The sequence below is a fragment of the Anser anser genome (assembly GCF_964211835.1).
Source record: "Anser anser genome assembly, chromosome: 1".
NCBI classification, from domain to species: domain Eukaryota; kingdom Metazoa; phylum Chordata; class Aves; order Anseriformes; family Anatidae; genus Anser; species Anser anser.
This window is the reverse complement of record NC_139720.1, coordinates 42,642,512-42,662,928: the sequence shown is the minus strand read 5'-3', so window position 1 is coordinate 42,662,928 and position 20,417 is coordinate 42,642,512. Positions and strand designations below refer to the sequence as shown.

The following is a 20,417-nucleotide window of genomic DNA, read 5'->3' as shown; positions in this document are numbered from 1 at the left end:
AAAAGTTAGATTTGATTCAGGTAACAACCACAACAACATTTTGATGTCTTTTATTTTATGATATCTGCTGTTGTACAGTGGAAGACTTTAGAAGCAAGTAAAATAAAAGAACAATAACTGGCTACTGGTATGAGACTTTGTTTCCTTTCACTTTATGAAGGCTATCCTGTTGTTGTTCACCTGAAGTGGTAAACAAAACCTCCAGGCTTACTTCGAGCATGCCCCCATTCCAATGTGCACTTTGTGTATAACTCTTGCTTGTATCATTTTGTTTGTTTCTTGTTTATTCAAAGTGAGCAATTACATCATATGTGTGTTAGTGACAGCTGTCAAAGTGTTCAGTTCTGGAGCTGTGATAGAAACATCCTTATTCTCAAAGGTTTTTAAGAGAAGGTATATAAAATAAACTTCTCCTGCAAAGACCTTTCCTTATGAAGCACCTTGTTATTTAATTTGGTCTCAGCTAATTGGCAATTCAGAAAGTAATTTGTGTCCGAGAATTCCAGACACAGCAGAGAACAGAAGCCTATGTGGAGCTCCGCCAGGTCCCCAGGACACAGACGTGGTGTCACACGTGCTGACTGTGCCCTCCCTTAGAGATGGTGTACATCACCTCATTCACTGCGTGCTTAGCTTTACTATGAGGACTATTTGTAGGTATCAACCTCATCGACTCCCACAAGTGCAAGACTGTCATTTTGATTGCTGGTGTACATGTAAATGCAGAACAGTCCCAAATCTGTGCATGGGAGCAATCACACCTGAGCCCTTCAAATGCAGAAACAATTACCCTAGCACCTCAGACAGTAGTCAGCACAGTGACCTGTGATGAGTTCCTCTATTATGTATTATCAGTAACATTGTAGGGAAATGTTCACATTTTGTGAGATTAAACAGACAATAGGAATTGTAGTCAGATTTCTTTTTCTCTTGCCTAAATAGTCCATATTTATCTCCAGGTAACAGGAGAGAAGGAAAGTACAGAGAGCACTATCTGACTGCTTAACTCTTCAGACCTTGTCTTGGACTGGAATGCGATGTATAATGAATTTCCTTTTTTAAATCTAGAATGAGTTCTGTTATACCCAGTCAAGCTTTAAGTTTCAGAAAACACAAAATGCATTTTTCAGACAGTGAACAAGAGCCCTTACCCTCTCAACCAAGAGATCTTCAATGGAAAATGAATTGTTTTTCTGCCTTACAAACCTGCAAAGTCTACAAGCAGATTTTCATGCACATACCTGACAGTCCACCGACATCCATCTTCTTCAGGTTCTTCGCCTCCAGAATGACAACAGTCAGCTTGCCAGCAGTAGGCACATAGCGCAGGGAGAAGCAGATATCACCCAGCTTTTCTTGCTGTGAAAGCAAACAAGTCATTGTGTTATAATTTTATTTTTTTTTTAAATCATTTTGAACCTTTTTGAGTTTGAAAAACCAGGATTACATCTCAAACTCCTGCTGTAAAACAAACCATTCAAATTAACAACATGTCTGCCACAAGTTAAATCCTTGGTAACCTGAAGTCCATTGTAACAACTGGAGTTCACAGCAACTGTGCTGGATGGAACCAAATGACAAGATGTGCTGGCTGCAAAGCAAGCTACACTGCCCCCCACTTCACCTTGGACAATCAGGATCCCAGACTGTTTGCTCTGTAATATTAACCAAGTCAGTATTTCTTCCAGTTCGTGTTTCAGTGGAAATCAATTAACATACATATGCAACCACTACTGTTTTCTGCAAAAGAGTAATGTTGGTTCTTTCTCATCATGACTTGTCACAAAAGCAAAATGTAGATAAAACACAAAGCACAAAACAATAAATGTAAGAAAGACCTGTCTCCTATCAGACAGGCAAACTGGGAAGGCAGATAGGCAGGGAGTGCATCCCTCTTCACATCGGGAGGGGTTGGAAGTTTTGCCTTCAGCCTTTGCAGACTATTATCTGGGATTCTGCCAAACACAACCTTTTGCCACTCATTGCTTAGTACTTTCCTAACAGTCCTGGCAAAGAGGGAGAGGATGAATTATGGGCAGAATTACTGGAACTTCGTTTTAAAACTAGGAATAATATATTTAAACTTGCAGATACAGGAGAGAAAAGACCAGACTACTGCTTAGAAATGATCTTTAGGATGATCCGAGCTTTCCTTCTTCCTTTCAGGCACAATGTTATCTCTAGGTGAGTAAATAGGTTTCCTTTAAGAGAAGAAGAATCATGTTATACTAAACAGTCCAATAAGGCATTTTAGACAGCACTGTTTCTCTTTCAAAGACTGTCATGCTTATGGCACAAATCTGTTTTCCACAGTTTATTCTGGCAGTAAAGTACATTTTTATCAGTCCCTTCGGCTCCAGTGTTCTGTTAGGATAAATCGGAAGGTTGGTCGCTGAAAAGTTTTGGATGTGTATCCAGGCTTTTGGTTAAGACACTGGGTAATTCTGGCAAAAATTATGCACTTTTTCCCCATACCACAAATATAGGAAGGACATGGCAATTTACCAGCTTCAAGGAGTCAAGGGGAAATATACAAAGGCAGAACCTTACCTAAAAAGCTGTGGGAAAACTACCGAAAGTAACTGCTCATGGGTCCACAGTTGTAGTTGGAATGTCACAAAGAAAAGACAGACCACATCCTAAGGACTTTACCATGGAAAATGCACCAAAATATTCTTCTCTAATGTCATTTATGAGAATCTGAGCTTTAACCACCAAGCCAAATTTTCAGCACTGGTAACAGTTAGATATAGAGGTCTAGCTATACAAATGCTCAATAACTGTTTTTACAAGTACTTTCTACTGAGAGTAAAGTGCCTATGCTGTGTTAAACTAGGTTTTATTTGCTGAATTTTATGCAAAGTATCTAAATATCTGTGTGCACAAGCATTTTTGAAAATGAAATTCCTACCGAATAACAAGCATCTATTCTACTTTTGTGGTTTCCTTACATTCTTCTCACAATAGCTCTTAGACACAAACACTTTTTTATCCAGGCTTGGATAAGTATCTGCAATATATCCATCTGAAGGATGCATTCCAGATACTCAGCAATACTTCAAAGTTTACATCTTCCTCCCATATCAAAAGGTGTGTAAGTCTGTCTCAGAAGAATTTCTTGGGGACACAAGAATCTGCTTGTGTTTTTCTTGCTCAAGGACTGGAACCTTATATATTAAAAATTACTCAGCATCATGTAGTTATTGATCTTTTTAATGTGCAAAAACTTGGAAACTTCAATAATAATGCAATACCTATAAAGTGATAGACTCTGAATGGATTATTACAAGCCAGGAAAGAGACCATGGGATTGTAATAGATAGTTCCCTGAAAACCATCAGCTCAGTGCTCAACATGGCCAGAAAACATATAGAACAAACACAAAAGTTGTGTATAATTAGGAAACAATCAGGTGGAACAAAATGAAACAAACCAAAAGCTTATAATGTTAAATGTATGTATCATGTATAAGATATGCACACATGCCTGTATCTTGAAAACTGGTGTGGTTATGGTATCCCTCCACCTCAAAAAGGATATAGTAGAACTGGGAAATATTCCCAGAAAAGCAGCAGGAATGATGAAAAATATGATACAGCTTCTGCATTAGGAAGAGTTAAGTAGATTACAACTCTCCAGGCTGGAATGGGTATATTGGGAAAGGGTATCTTAAAGACCTTGGTCAGACCCAGGAGGGCCATAATGATGTTATGCCTTTGTTCAAAGGAAGAGATCCTGATACCACAAAATTTACATTTTTAACTCATATCTAAAATAACCTAAGATGTCTTCCACAGCATGAACTGAATTTTTAAGAAAGGACTCACTATTCCTCTTTGTCTGCATAGGCTTTTATAAATCTCAGTATAGATTCTGATCATGGAAATACAGATTTCAGCATAGTTCACTTTTGACTGTGAGTGTGCAATGACATGGTGATAGCAAAGCATGTTTTTGCTACCCTGTCATTCGGTTTGGGAAGTTTGTGTTGGCTGGGCTAATGGTGAAGTTGATCTATCACTTGCAGCTTGCTCAGAATGGAAGAAATCAATTGCTTATTGATTCGTGTTATCATGATCACAGCTCACCCAGCCACCTGGTGTTCCTCGCTGTTGCTGTTCTGTTACATGGTAGACTTGGTTTAAATTAGCCTGGCTTACTCACAGGCTGAGTAAGACTGAAACGGGAAATCTGAAAGCTCGTCATGGTCCCCCATCTCAGACATGTTTGTACTCAAGTATCAACCAACATTCAAGGGCTCTGCCCTCACACCTAGATTGACTAGGCAGTACGTCGGTTGTAGCAGTACAGGAGCTTGTATTCCTCAGAAATGTACCTCACTGACAGAATATCTAAACATCTATTTTGGAAGGAATTTTTGAATTAATGACGTATTTCCAATTGGTCCTTTGATTGTTCTTATCTTTTTTTTTTTTTTAATGTTTGTACTGAGACTGAAGTGTCTCAATAAAATCGTGCTAGGATTGTTTTTGCCAAGCAGAGTGCCTCAGCAGAGGCTGGAGAAGGTATTTTACAAACAGTTATTGCCACAGAGACCATCACCTCTCACCAGCCTTTCTCCATCTATAATCATGTTATGCTTCTGTGCAAATACTGCAATTGTCTACACAGAAGAGTAATTTTATGAGAGTATTTAATGCATTTTTAGCCTCATCTAATGTAATTTTAGCTGCAGGAAACATGAAGAAGGCGGCAGCACCATGTAAACAGCCGGTTTTCCATAGATCACCAGCAAGCCATGGGAAATGGCAGCAGATGATGGGCTTATTTCAGTGAATAACTTGAAGAAAAAGCAGAGATACCTGTTTAAATCCCCACATAATCACATGTAGAGCTTTTTTGCTGTCATTAAAATCTGTAATAACTAGTTTTCTTGAATATTTCTTGTAGTTTAACATTTCTTCTTCGCATTGCTGCCAAGAGTTTTCTATTCCTAAGCTGTGTTTTTTTTTTTTAATTTTAAAAATATTTGTCAGGCAAGATACTGCAAGTGGCAGCACTGCAATGAAGCAACAGAAAACAATCACTAGAGGTGTGGTTTGCAGGAGATAATTACAAACCCCTGCAGGGCTATGAGGTACAGATGAGTGCTTCTGGTATGGTGATTATCTCATGAAGGTGCCTTATTGTTATTATGAATTTCTTTCAGCTCTATGTATAAATAATTTATGTTAGTAAATTACTTTGATCTCTGATGAAAACTGTAAGTTAGTGTTAGAAAGTTCCAACTGGGAGGTTCACAGACATTAACCTATTCATGTATAATGCCTAAAGACCAATCAAAAGACTCTCTCCATCTAAGCAACTTCATAACTTCATTACATTTAAAGAGGATGCAATGGAGCAGAACATAAATGACATAGCACTGGTAACACTTCTTCAGCTTAGAAAAGGCTGTTTGAGGTCCTATTGAGAACCTGATCCTTTTAGAGAAGACTGTAAGCCTCTCCTGCCTGTCTCATGTTTTCTCTTGTATTTGTCAGTAGTCATTTTTACCTTGACAGCACACTTTCCTAATAAGCTACAGAGAAAAATGCTATTTATGCAGATTACTCTCATTCACACTGCAGAATCTCTAACAGTGATATCTGTCTTCTTAATACAAGCATTCTCCACGTTTTGTGTAAGATATTACAAGAAAGTTGATGCTTGCAGCTCTCTTGGTAAAACAATACCAAAATAACAAGCCACAGCACCACACTTTTTTTTTTTCCCTAATTGGATCTAAGACTCCAAAATTGTCAGTACAAGAAAGATATAAACACAGTGCAGTGGGTTTCCAAATTCAATAGCCAATTTTGATTGTAGATATTTGCATGAGACTAAAACAAACAAAATAGGATGTTGTTTGTGGGTAAAGACCCAAAATACAATCTTCCACCAATCCATGTTTGAAATATAAGCTAATAGTATTGATAATAGATGATCAAAGGGCTAGAGCACCTCTCCTATGAAGACAGGGTGAGGGAGTTGGGTTTGGAGAAGAGAAGGCTCCGGGGAAACCTTACAGCGACTTTCCAGTACCTAAAGGGGGCCCGCAGGAAAGCTAGGGAGGGACTCTTTGTCAGGGAGTGCAGTGAAAGGACAAGGAGTAGTGGCTTTAAACTTAAGACAGGTACATTTAGATTAGATGTAAGGAAGAAATTCTTTACTCAGAGGGCAGTGAGACTCTGGAACAGGTTGCCCAGGGAAGCTGTGGGTGCTCCATCCCTGGAGGATGGGGCACCTAGAATTAGGAAAATACTGCTCCTCCAGGTTAAGTAAGGATCATACTGGAAAAGGAAAATGAAATACTGTGGGTTTTTTTTGGTTTTCCATCTTTTTCTCTAAGCCTGAAATTTTATTGCCACAACAGCTATCTTCAACATTACTGGCTTTGAAGGCATTGCATTTTTGATAAATATGCTGTTAAACAACAAAGAAAATTTCAAGCCTGCAAGAGGTAAAATCAGGAAATAAGATATTTTTCTCTTACACTTGCAAACAGATGACCCCACAATATGAAGACGGTTTTGCCACAATTAGACGAACGAGTGGGAAGTGAACAAGAAGGATATAAAATGCAGTTTGCATAAATAGGCTAGAAATAGGTGGTGCAGCAGGGAAAGAAAAAGGAGGACCAGAAAGAGAAAGAAAAGCTGGGGCTCATGTGTCAGCCCATTACTACAGCACTTTCAGAGATTCTTACATGAATATGTATTTACACCATGTAACATTGAACCCCAAAGTCTATGAACTACTTTGGGGATATAGTGCTGAGAGTGAAGAGGAAAGGCAGAATTTTCCCCCACCTTTTCAAGCAAAACATTGATTACAGAAGCAGGTATTTCAGACGTGAAATGTTAACTATAAACCCAGTCAATACAAACTTAGGATTTTAACAACTAAACCATTAATCTGACAAGCAGAATAATTCCTTCACTGTCTAAAAGGATTTCATTCCCATGAATGGAGCAGCCACACTATTATACAGCTGAAAATAAACAAGTGCTAAATGCCTCTGGAGATAAGGAAGAACCTTCTTCAAGACTGTACCTACTGCACTTTTGAAGAAAATGTTTTAAAATAGTACAAATATGAACAGACAAGTGTCCTACCACATGCTTCCTTATTCAAGGATCAGCCTTTATTCACAGGAATAACCCACTTGTCTTCCAAAATGGATCTACAGTGTTTGTGATCAAAGGTCCCTCTTGTTTGCTTTTACTAGCATTATTTCAGAAGTGCTTTTGTAGGTAACACTCTCTTCAAATGAAAAACTTGGCCATAAAATGAGCTCATTTTAATGTACAGTATTCAGTTACAAGCCACATAACAAGTAAATTAAGAACCAAAGCTAAGTGAAATAGGCTACAGCAGGAGATCTCAGAAGAAACAGAGGGTTCTTGAGGCACAGATCCAAAAGGCTTGTTTCGGATGCTATAAAAAAGGGATTAGCAGTGACAACAGTCTAAAGGAGAGATGGAAAGGAAGCTGATGCTAGGTGAACAGAGAACAGAGATAGAAGCAAAGGTCCAGGAGGTAAGTTTTAAAAGGGAGTTTTAGAGTAGACAGGGAACAATCTTTCAAATGAAGGGAATTTATTAAAGGTATCAGGAGGTGGTATCTGTAGGGATATAGTCATGGTATAAAGTAGGTGTGCGGAAGAGCCAAAAGAAACAGCTTTAATTGCATATTCCTTTCGACTGCTTTCCCTACTACAATTCTACTCTCTGACTCCTTTGTCATACAACGTCTGTATGCCAGCACTACTTTTTACCTTTGCTTAAAGGGAACAAGGCCTGGCAAGATCTTCCTATGGAAATAAAATCTACTTTATTTTTTCTCTGAACAGCACTTGACATAGAATTCTTCACAAATCTCTGCCTTCTTATTGCAATATATATATGTAGTAGACTGCATTTCTTTTAACTGTCCTAATTATGTTATACTCTTCAATACAATGGTAAATCAGACTTGCAAGCAAGTTGGGCAACAATTTGAACTAGCCAATGTTATTAAAATATTAACAAGTCAGGTTCTGTCAGGTTCCCTCTTTTAGACCTCTTCATTACATTTTTAACTGTTTAGAGAAAGCACTTCTATTGCTGTTCTCTAAAAAGCAGAAAAAATTGAGGGAGAAAACACTGTTATTATTAGTAGAAAATGACACTTCATGGTCATCAGTTTAAAAGCATTACAATCAGCTGCCTCTTCCAAAATTAGAAAAGCTGTGGCTGAAGGCACTTGAAATCAAAGATTAGCAGAAACGCACCCTTTCATTTCCAAACGAGAGACGATGCTACCAAACATATTGAGTTCTTAATTAAAGAAGACAAAAAAAAAAAAAATCTTAAGTAAATGAGAAAGGGAGGAATGAATTAAAACAAACATATACACCCAAAAATCATAGACTGGTTTTCAGTAGCTCTTTGCCTATCCACAAATGCTTGCAGCTGTCTGCTCTGCTTTAATGATTGCATCTTGCTCTATTTTGCCACTTCATTTCTCCTCAGCTCTTGCCTGATCATATTTCTAAATGTCACTCATGTTTATGCAGGCCAGTGCGCAAAACAAAATTAATTTAACTGAATGGCACATTAATATTATTACTTTTGACAGCATGGAAAACTTATTAACTATAGCATGTCACGAGGCTAGTCTTCTAGTGAGTGGTCTAAGTACAACATAGAAAGGAAATGTAATACAGTTGAAAGGTTTTTTTTTTTGGCTTATCAGGCACCAGGAGAAGTCAAATCTCAAAGCTTTTCCATAATTAATAGCAAATTACATGTACATTGTAGTCACTCTACAGAAAATCCTTGTCCTCTTGTGATAGGACATAGGAAGTCACAGTACAGTACCCTCACATGATTTGAAAACATCTCTTGAAGTAAGTATGGGTGCTTTAATGCTTAGTTAATATAGTTTCCACTATGAAAAGAGTGTCTTGTTTCCAAAAGTGATTGACTCAAAAGCTTTAGACTGTAGATTGAAATTACAGCATACATCAGAAAATATATAGGGTCAGCAGACAGAGAACTGTAATTAAGAATCAAATCAATTACAGACTTCTTACTTGTATCCAATATAGCAACTTATATGAGTGAGGTACTTTTTTCTTTAAAGTAGCACATGCAGATTTTGGTCAGGATCAGTGTTGCACTGTATATGGTGCTGTATCAAAAACCTGTCACAAACAGAGTCCTTGCTAAAATGACCATACATTTGCAGTTAATGACAAGACAGAATGCACAGATTAAATGAACCAGTAGCTGAGAATGAGTGGCAAGATGGAGTGAGTAATTCTCCATGGATGCTGGTAAATTCTGATGAAATCCAACAGCCCCAGTGAAAGACTATCAGGTGAATTCAGTGACTCCATTACTGAAGCTATACAGTATATTTCTGTTCGCGAATCTGCAATCTGCAAGAACCACGAAGGGAAATTCAGTGGAATCTGTGGATTGCTTTCATAGGCAGCTATCTTTTTCCCTTTTCTTTGCAACAAACTATGAAGATAAAATGACCTTGCACCTTGTACCAGTCACAGATATGTTATAAATAAATGGCTTTTTTTTGCAGTGACACTAACTCAGCCTGGTTCATTCAGCTCCTGTGGATATATGTCCTCCTTCCTCTCATTTTTTGCTTGCTGTAACAACAGTTCAGCTTTCATGCTCCCCCATGATATCCCCCCGCACTACCTCCAGCTCCCTTCTATGACCCCAAATCACAAACTCCACACAATACGGCAGCCTTCTTCAAAATCTCCTAAATTGGCAGTTAGATATCTAAGAGGCAGTATGTGATGTAGTTGTTCTGAAACTAGAAATGCGCTGGTTAGCTAGTGGCAGGCTGGAGATTTCACCAGTAGGTGAGGTCTTAAGGCAAGACAGTTCTCCACCTGTAATTTATCCAGATGAAGGCTTTTTGCTTCGTGTATAATTTCAACCAACACAATGCCATTTATTATTATATAAATGCTATTATTTCCACCCACTGCTTCTGTTCTACAATTACTGGCAGGATTTGAAATCCTGTTCTGTATCCCTGTTTTTCATTTGGAAAGTTTTCTTACATTGCCCTCTTTTACTAATTTTTGCACTGGAGATTTTTCTAGAGCACCCAAGCTTCCTAAAAATATGAGGTAGGGTAAAGGATACACAGCTGGAAAAGAGGCAAGCTGAAAACCCTCAGAAAACCTCAGAAGTGCTCTTCATGTAGGGCTTTCTAGTTTCTGGGAAGTCGGAAATATGTAAAATACTCTTTCAGATGCTTTCAATATTTTTGTCTTGGTTCCAGTTGAAATGAATAAAATAATGCATGCCCCATGAACAGAATTTTAGAATTCAGCTTGGTAAAAATCTGTGCTCAGTTCAAAAATGATTTTCTCCTAACTATTGCTGTGTATTCAAATCTATTAACTTTCTCTTACCAGACTCATTGCCACTTCTTAAACCAAGCATTCAAAAATACATTTTTATGAATCCACTGAAATATATTCAAGTTTTTGGATAAATACATACAGGTAAAAGCCTCTTATATTACTCCACTTCCCCAGTATTTCACTTTGAAAAATGCATTCTCTTAACGCATTCTTTAGGAAGACAAGACAGCTCATCAAAGGTCATCGTAGCAATCAGTACAACACACTGAATTTCATTAATCTCTTCTGTAAAAAAGAACGAGGTCACCACAATCATCTATAAAAATCTAGGAAAGAAGACTGTACTTATCATGAAATCTCTGGCTCAATAATATTCATTTTTAATAAATCTTAGACCACAAGGGAAATTCCATAAGACTGGAATGGTGCTAATGCTATGCCCATCTTACTCAAAAAAGGCCAAAGGGGATGAAGGCAGAATCTATCAGCCAATTGCCTTTTATCAAACCCAGATAAAACAATGAAGAATTCATAAAAGTTTGCATTAATGATGGTTTAAAGGATATGGAATGTAATGAATGTGAAGTCATATGGTTATCTGGAAAACAGGCCTTTTCAATTAAAATCAGATTCATTCTTTGATAAGATTGTAAATTTGTCTGATGAAGGAAACATGCAAAAAAATCATTCGAAGGTCTGTTGCTGTTTTTACAAATATGAAAGTAAATTTTTCTACTGATAAAGTAAGCAAAATTATCATAATAATAACTACTAATGCAACAGGTTGGTCAGAAAGTGCTAAATCACCTAGTCACCTGGAAACAATCACATAGATCACATTTTTATACAGACAGAAGCAAAAATCTGACATCCTAGGAAAAAGAACTCAGACTATTTCTATATATATACACTGAATCGGGAAATATATCTTACAAGGCAGTGTTTCCTGCTAAGCAGTTAGGGTCATAAGCTATAGGCCATGAACTGAAAGTGCAATGCTATGCTAAAGAGTCAACAGTAGAAGAGCAGAAGTAGCATGTGGCTTTGCTTCTCTGGCAAGAATAGCATGAATGCTGCATACAGTTCTTGTGTATGTATTTTAAAAAGATTTTGAAAAGTAGAAAGAATGTGAAAGGTCACAACTCTTATTGGGAAACTGGAGAAAAAGCCTGATCATGAGAAACGTGAAAGATGAATTTCTTCAGTTTTTTTAAAAGATGATTGAAAGTGGCTTGATTGCAGTGCATAAGTACATCCATGGAGAGGAAGTATCATAGATTAAATGGCCTGAATCTAGCGAAGAGCATAACAAGAATCAGGGACTTGACGTAGAATCCAAAAACATCCACATAAGAAATAAAGCACACATTTTAAATGGAGAGATAAGAGTAATTGTTGAAGTTATGAGTGATGTGTTACTTTCTCCATTACTGACGTTTTTAACTTCTTTGATTTGTAGACTCTTTAAGTGTGTTCCAACAGCGGTGCAAAGCTGCCTATAACAAATGCTAGTCTATTGACAACAGCCTTAGCTTCGTAACACTTGTCAGTATGATCTCACACAGAATTATCCAGCAGGATTTTCACAAAATTCTGATTAGACAATATCACAATGTGTCATGGGAGAGGTATTTTGGTGAAATTCTAAAATAAACATGCAGGATAATGCCACAAGGCCTGAGCTTTCAAAGTCTGCAGTCTGTGGCCAAGTAGCCATGACAAAACATCATGAGCTGAGAATCAGAGGGTTTCTAGCTCCTTGCTCCAAAACCAAGCAACACCTAACTTCCAAGCTTGTTAGAGCGTTTCCTTGTGTCTCCCTCTCTCCCAGCATGGCACAGAGGTAACACTACTGTCTTGCAGATGCAGCAGGTTTCCTAGTTTGAGTATGATTATAGGAGATTCTTTACATTCTTTAAAATGTTCCTTGAAGATTTAGGAGTCCCTCAGATTTAGGGCAGACAACCTCATCTAATTTAGAAAAAAACATCCACTTTGATAGGAAACCATACTACTTCTAAATAAAATATAGGCTCTTGGAATGACAGATTTTGTTGTTGTTGTTGTTGTTCCAGAAAGAAAATGTTAATGTTAGCTAGTCTAGTCTCAGTGCAAACAAAACAGATCAGATTTAAAGACCCGTCATCCTCAGTGAGTTGTAAGAACTCAAATAGTGGTGTCTTCTGGAAATAAACCCAAGTAATCAATGAACAGGTGGGCTAAAAAAATCTAAGGAGCATGTCCCAGTGTTTATACACAAGATATTCACAGCTTTTTATGTAGGGATTGTGCTCAAGGCTGACAAACAGCCAGTTTTCATGATAGGGAATATATAAACAAGAAAGTTTCAGGGTCTTAAATTCTTATACAATGAGACCAGGGTTTGTGCTTGCAGGAACTTATGCAGAGCTCTAGAGCTGAAATCCAAGCAGGAAGCCAATATTCTCAAGTCATTCTGGAACACATGATTGCTGCAGCAAATCTAGTAGAGCTTAATTAAAATCTGTTCTCATTTACAATTACCATATATCAGGCAATATTAATTATTGTTGGACTTCATGTCTTTAAATATGAAAGATGTATCTTCTAATACACTAAATGAACATTTTTTTCATTTAGGCAGATGGATCAAACTAAAATTACACCATTCTCTGCTGAAAATTAGTAGTATGGTATTACAGACAAATATTCTGAAGAAATACTCATGCCTTTTAAATGACTTTAAAGACTCAGTGATTCAAAGGATATGTAGAAAAGTATAATTCTATATTTAGAGAAACATTATTATTATTTCTATATCAAATTGCAATGAGACAATTTTTTGTGGAAAAAAAAGGATAGGAAACATGCTCTGGTACTGGATGGCACATGAGCTTAACGGTGTATTTTTTATTTTATTTTATTTTTTTTAAGGCTCTGATGTGTGTTGTAATATATAAGTTAATGCCTGAGAGTCATAGAAAAAGAAAATGCAGGAAAGAAAATCTGCTATGACAAGATAGAAATCATGGGTTACAGAGATGTGCTGTGGAAGAACTGCTTTAATTCTGTGTCACTGAATTGTAATAGTTGTACCTATTTTCCGTACAATAAGTATGAAAGCCAAAAAAAAAAAAAAAGTAATCAAAATTAATTCAAATGACCCACATCTCCTAGAAAACTTGCCTGCTCTAACCATCACAGAAAATTAATGTTTGGCTTGACTGATTAATGTGAAAGTCTGAATGAATGAAAACACTTTCAGCATAATCCACAGCTATCTAATTCCGGGCTGGGCATTAACAGACAGGGGACGTCAGCTGCAGACCTCAGGGCACTTGCATGAAAATAAGCTGCCGCCTGTTGTGAAGCCTGAACTCCACTCATCAGCAGAGATCCTCCTGTCAATTTTTCATGACACTGAAGAAGACATAAGAAAGCAGAGGTAAAATAACTGGGTTCCAGACAACTCAGCAGCTCTGAGGACTACCTGGAGCAATTTAAGTAACACATACACTTCATTAAGAATCTAATTGGGAGCTCTGCCTACTGCTGTCCATACCAGCGAGAAGCTGCAGTGCCATGTTCTACACTGGTGGCATCTAAAGCAAGTTATAAACCCCACATAACAGTAATCTTATAGGGAGTGATTTAGGTTAGAATTTTATGGCAAGGTCTGTATCTAAGAAGAAAAGATTTGATCTCAAGGTCAGCTACAAGTGGAAAAAGGCACTAGGGTTCCCAAATTTAGTTGCCATTATCAGTGACAGTGGAAGTAGCAATAATTTCTAATTCTGTTCTGTTATAGGTGAATGCATCCAACCGATCAAGCAGCAATAACATACCACTTTGAACTCTTTTTCTTTCTGATGGTTTGGAAACTCCTGCCTTTGGCACTATTTCTATAGTTGTAATTGCAGATATAATCCTCAAGGAAAATATCTTGGCCTATGTGTCACTGGGTTCAGCTGCAGGTATTTCTCTTCATCTAGTGCTATGCCAGCAAGAAGCACATACAGACTGGTTGCAAAAGCATACCTGCGTTCAGAAAAGAAAGCAGAACTGATGACTGTAACTCAAAGAAAGTAGTGTTCTGCTCTAAGTAGACAGCAGGGGTAGTAATTCTGTGGTACTGAACATACTCAGGTCCTCCACAGAAACCAATTCATATTGTGGAAGCTCTGCCAATGGAAGGGACAGAACCACTGTTCTTCAGTATCACTCCATCCGTCTGTCAGGCAGCCATCCAAAATAAAAAGTCTCAGTTAATGCAATTAATGGCTGCTTGTGAAACTACTGAAGTTTTCACAAAAGCTTTTTCGGTTCCATCACAGAAGATACATCATCAAAGAAAGATGTATTTCTGCTCCATACTCAAGACCATATCTTACACACAGAGTGAGAATATGGTGAGAAATGAGGAGGTGGAGTGATTCACAGAAGTTTGATCTCTGGTCAACATAGATACTAAAAACCCAATAACTTTAGACTGCGGAGGCTAAAATGTGCAGCTTAATTATTAACCGACTCAGGTGTATAGAACGATGGTAAAGGTTAAAATAAAATGCCTAAAAGAATAAGAAACTGAGACACAAGACAGCATTTTATGATTTTCTCCCTTTGTGTGGCCAGTGATGTGAAAATCTACAGAAAGACACATAGAGGAGAGAGGAGAAATGGTTTTATATTTAGACAGTGCCATCATTCTTGGAGTAAAATTCCTCACTCTTAGAATTATACATGACAGAGACATTACAAAAATGAATTGTATAGCACCAATATTGTAAACGTTAATGCTCAGATAAGGTACAGAAAAACATTTATATCTATCTTCTTTTCCTCTTTAAATCTTACGATGTAGAGTTACCTATGAACATCCAAGAATAATAATATTTGCTTTGATCTGTGTGATTGAAAGTGAAAGACTAGCCAAAATCAGCCCTTCAGAAAGAACTGTGTGTGTGTAGCAGAATGCAAGATCTTAGAAACTGGAAATGTCAGTTCTCCATTAACCTACATGGTAAGAATACATAAACTGCAGAAACAGCGATATTCTATGATGATTTTTTTTTTCTGCAAATTATTATTTTGTACAACAGCATTCTGCCCAGACTGAATTAGACATGAACAAGAGAAAAAGGCAATGCTATCCAAAGGTTTATAAAATCTAATTTAAATCCTCATGTCCTGAGTGTCGAGTGTCCTATAGTTATGATGATAACATTCACAGAGTAAGCTGTAGAGGGCTTTGGAAAAGAATGATGAAAGTATAAGGTTGATTGCACTAAAAACACACAGTTACATCAACAGTACCATATCAACATAACAATGCATCAGCCAATGTGAATAATTTCCTACAGGTAACTGTAGGAATGAGTTACTATCTGTTATCAATTTAGCCTAGAAATAAGACCTGGTAAAACATCCTAAATTCATATACTCTGCTTCTTAAAAACATTAACATAAAACCAATAGAAGCTCAATACCACCAAATTGAAAATACAGTACTATATTTTAGATTCTAACTGTGATTTCTCTAAAATAAGAGCATTTGGTGCTACTGCCTGTCACAGCTACAGTGCAAAGTGCTTCAAATGCCAGTTAAGCTCACTGTTAAACTAAGCTGAAACACAATAAACAGGCTTTGAAAAGAGGTTAAATGGTTACTATGGTAATCCCTGACATGGTCTAAATTGGTGTTTAAGAGCTGACAGAGGAAAAAAATGAAGAAAATGACTAACCCCTTTCTTTCTCAGACTGCTATTGCTAAATCTTTGTCTTTAACCTTTTCAAAAATACATCTTTCTCTGGTGTTTCTGGAAACCAAGATGCTCTAGTCTGAAATGGGGTGGGCACAACAACTAGAGGAGACCACAGTCCCATACTATGCTTCAACCTTTTCCTGAAAAACCTGTCTTCTTTGTGAGAGCTGGTTGTTCCTTGTGCCTGTTAAAATTCTGGTCTCTGATCTGAAGGTTGCTGACAAAGTTTCCTCCTAATGACACTTACCTAATGACACCTGGTTCATGTAGCAGCAATCAGATAATGATTTTTCTTACTCTGTCAGTTTGCAAAAGGAGGTAAGAAAAAGCAATAAATTATCACCTTGGACTACTGCAAATCTTTTGCCTAGAATCCCAGTGAGAACTGCAACTTTTGCCTCTGGATAATGCATTCACTGGTGCTGGTAGTCAGAAAAATAAGTAGGCACATAAAAGTCCGTGTGGAGAACAATACAGGAGAATTTCATTTATGGTATGTTCTGTGGTCGTTCCATGCAAATCAGCAGATTCTGCACATGTGCTTACAAACCCTCTCAGACTGCAGAGTTTTATAACTGGGAGTACCATGAGTTTGTCTGAATTCTCTGGAATTCCTTCTATGCTTCAAACCAAAACATCTCTTTGTAGTGCAGTCTTAGTTTCTTCCCCTTGGAATATACTTCAACTCATGCAAATGACTGATACCTCAACAAGCCGAATGAATCACCTTCAGGTACCTGGCAGAATGCTTCCAGCATCTAAACAATATAGATTCTGCTTAAGACTTCATAAAAAGATCTCTTATGATGATTTTGATCCCTCTCAGCATATTTCTCAAAAGGCTCCCCAGAACCTTGTTATCCAAATGCTACTGTGTGTTTAACATCCAAGTCAAATGCTTTTGAGCTCCTTGGTTGATCTGGCTTTTCTCCTCTATTAAGCATTTTAAAATAACCTGTATTTGAGCAATTAAGAAAAAAAAACCCAAACATTAACATGAAGAGGGGAATTGTCCGCTATTCCTTCCTTTTGTGTCGTAACTTTTGGCAAGGTTGTTAGGAATGTGCCTTGCCTAGAACCATTATTAATATTGTTTTGTGTGTAGATTATTAGAAGATGTAGAGCACCAAGTATAGGATGCACCTTGTCAGCGCAGTTTAACCTCAAGATGCCCTTCCACGCTTGAAAGTCAAATGTGAGTAAGCATGTTTTGGACAGTTATGCAATGCAAGGTTTTTGATCTGAGAGAGAATACTATCCAGAATCAGTGGGGTCCAGCATGGACAGAATTTAGCACTATCAACCAACTCCTGCTTCTTGTCTACTGTCCTCTATACTTGAATTCAATGTCTATAAAGCCAGAGAGTCTGACGTGAATCAAGACAAGTTCCCTTTTTTTTTTTTTTTATTTTGGTTAAGCCAATTACATTATTTTTGTTATAAAACAAGAATGCCTCTGACCTCTAAGGCTTGGTGCCTTTTCCAGAGAGGGAGCAAAGAAACATAATACCCAACAAATGTATACAGGGGGATTGTCAGCAGTTTGAACATGAAAGGTGAGAAAAGAAATGCAGAATTCTAATAGTCTGAAACAGTACAGATGCTGCTCTACTTAAGTCACATCTTTTTATCTTTCAAATTGTAGATTTCAATATCTTCAATTTAAAGAGGAAAAACAACTAGTTAACTGCTGAATAATTTCATATCAGGCTTGCTTATTCTCAAATTTTAGCTATCTCCCTCATATTAAGATCTTCAGTTTTGTTCCCTGTCTCATTACCAAATTCAGCCGCTCTTTAGGACAGCTGTTGTACTTATTGTATATTCAACATCCTGCATTTACTGCGTGTAATTCTGCCACAAAATCTGAAAATTAAAACACCCTTAAACTTAACATTTTAGAGTTTTAACTGGGTGAAAGATGAAGTGAATTTGAGAAAACTTGAACATCACACAGAAAACATAGTGATCCAATATAATATGCAGCTAAATAAAGGAGACCTCACATTTTAAAATTTGACACTCTGACAGCATCTCCATAGGGATAATGATACTTTCTTTTTGCAAAGCACTATGATATCTGCAAAGCTGTACAAGAGCTAAGTGTTATTATTAGAGATAGGAAAAGGCCCATTAAATCATCTGTCCATCTCTGATATAACGGGAAATGACAGTGATTTGCTGCTGTGATTTGACAGTGACATTTGTAAAAATGTCCTTTCCTCTTAACTTTCTGCAAGTTTCAGTGCTGAGGATTCAATAAGCTAGATGGCTTACTAGTTTTGTCAGTCTCCAACTTCTCTGAAGCTTACAGAGGTATTAAATAAATATACCCATTTCAGGCCCACTTTTCCATCTCCATCTTTCAACTTCTATTTTTTGAGGAGGAAGGGAAGAATAATCCACATGAATAACACGCTTGTCAAGCTTCACAGAATTGCTCTTCCACTCCTCAGCTGCAGACTGCCTGCTTCTCACCCATCTGCAAAGCAGTACTGTAGCGTCTCTCCTGATTGGGATTGTGCATCATGTAGGAGGGAAGCTGTTGTCCACCTTGCTGGTGTTTTCTAGCAGATTCCCACCTCAGAAGCCACGTACAAAATATATCCATCACAGCCCACTGTGATACAAACACGCATACATCGGGTAATTCATCCACAGTGGGTTCCTTGTCATATACTGCATGTAGTCTTACGTGATGGCAGTCATAAGAGGTCTGCAGAAGTCTTGGTGGTGGATACTGGCAGGTCAAAGATCCTTATTCCCATTGAATAAGGTTCTGCTTCTCCACTGCTTTCAAGAGCAAGAATTGTTTCTGCTCTTCCTTATATTGCCCCTACTCCTAAAAAAAAATAATTTAAATGTTTGCTGCAACAGGTTTTCAATTAAAGTGCCAATATAACAAAATGGATGGAGAAAAATCAGTTGAAGTATGCAGGAGATGACTCTTGGTATGATTCATACTGCTGTGAGCAAAGAAGAGGTCTGTCTGGCCTTCTGTACCAGAGTGATAACAGATATTGGATGCAGTGTGTACTCAGATAAAGTTAATGGCAGTGACATCTGGTAGGTGACACAGAGGAGCAAACTCCTATCATCTGTTTTTTTACGCTCTGTGCCCAAACCATTATATGTCAGACTTGGTAAAAGTGAATAATCTTTCAGTATCTACCACTCTTCCCTCCTATGCTCTCAGTCATAGGAGACTGAAGGACTACTAGATGAATCACCATCATATATTCACAAAGACAGTGGAGCTCAAAGCAGCTAGGGAAAAAGGATTCAAGGAATGTAGCTCGTTAATAGTGGCCTCCCCAACATTTAGCAGTCATTGCACAGTCTCATACTTTTCCAAAGCTCTATCTCGGTCATAGCAAAAACTTACATAAAGTCTTGCACCTTCAAAGTGATTCACCAACATAAATATATTAATAAGACCTTTCCCAGAAGACAATGGAGTATCAGAGAGACGGCATTCAAATGGCTGGGCTGTGAGAGGTAGAGCTTCAAATAGTTCATTAAACCTTCATCCTCTGCCATCAATTTCAAGCTCATTTAGAAGAAAGGATGGAAAGTACTGTATAGCTTCATGAGCAAATAGAAGAGTAACAGCTCATAAAATGATTTTGCCCTCTATGATTACAGTGTTAATTAAATTGTATATTCTATGATGTGCAACAACTGAATTCTACATGAAGTGAAATAAAAATAAGATTTTCATACTCAGTTTGAATGATGCCACCTAGATGGCTCTTTCAAAGTGATTAGTGACAACTGCCACTGATGTGCTTTGGCATAAAACTTGTTTTCAGGTCATAATGAAGACATTAAGGATATTTTGGTATGTGATCCTTAATTGTCTACATATTCAGAATTCTAGTTAGTGGTAGGTTTTTAAGAACAGACAAACCTAACTAAATGCTGTAAGGGCTAAAAAGAAAATAAATCATATTCTTCAAATAATGCAGACTATGTATAGAGGTGCTTTTCAGGGATGAATTCATTATGCAATGACAACATGTAGAATAGTCTATGAAAGATTTTTTTGTGGTAATAGAATTTCATTTGTCATACAATTTTAGATGAAATCCAGTTGCTTAGGGTTTTAATTCAATTTTATCATGTTTTCTTACAATTAGTAAGGCAGGCTGCCATGTGATGTTTATGGTCACTGTCAAGACACACACGTTTCTGTTGTTATGCATCTGCCCCATGTAAATCGTGTTAGTCTTTACATGTGCAGTACTGTATTTGTTAATTCTGGAGCCAGAATACTGCTTGGTCAG

The 20,417-nt window shown here is 37.4% G+C and overlaps 1 protein-coding gene across 8 annotated transcripts in view; it reads right to left on the bottom strand.

Annotated features, from left to right (window-relative positions):
• The window catches only part of SYT1 (synaptotagmin 1), a 355,715-nt gene that overhangs the window by 53,067 nt on the left and 282,231 nt on the right, over positions 1-20,417 (bottom strand). For all 8 annotated transcript variants that reach the window (XM_083807427.1, XM_083807422.1, XM_083807428.1 and 5 more), the window contains one exon: positions 1,242-1,359. In XM_083807427.1, the coding sequence (XP_083663553.1) occupies positions 1,242-1,359 (118 nt within the window). The remainder of the gene's footprint in view (positions 1-1,241; positions 1,360-20,417) is intronic.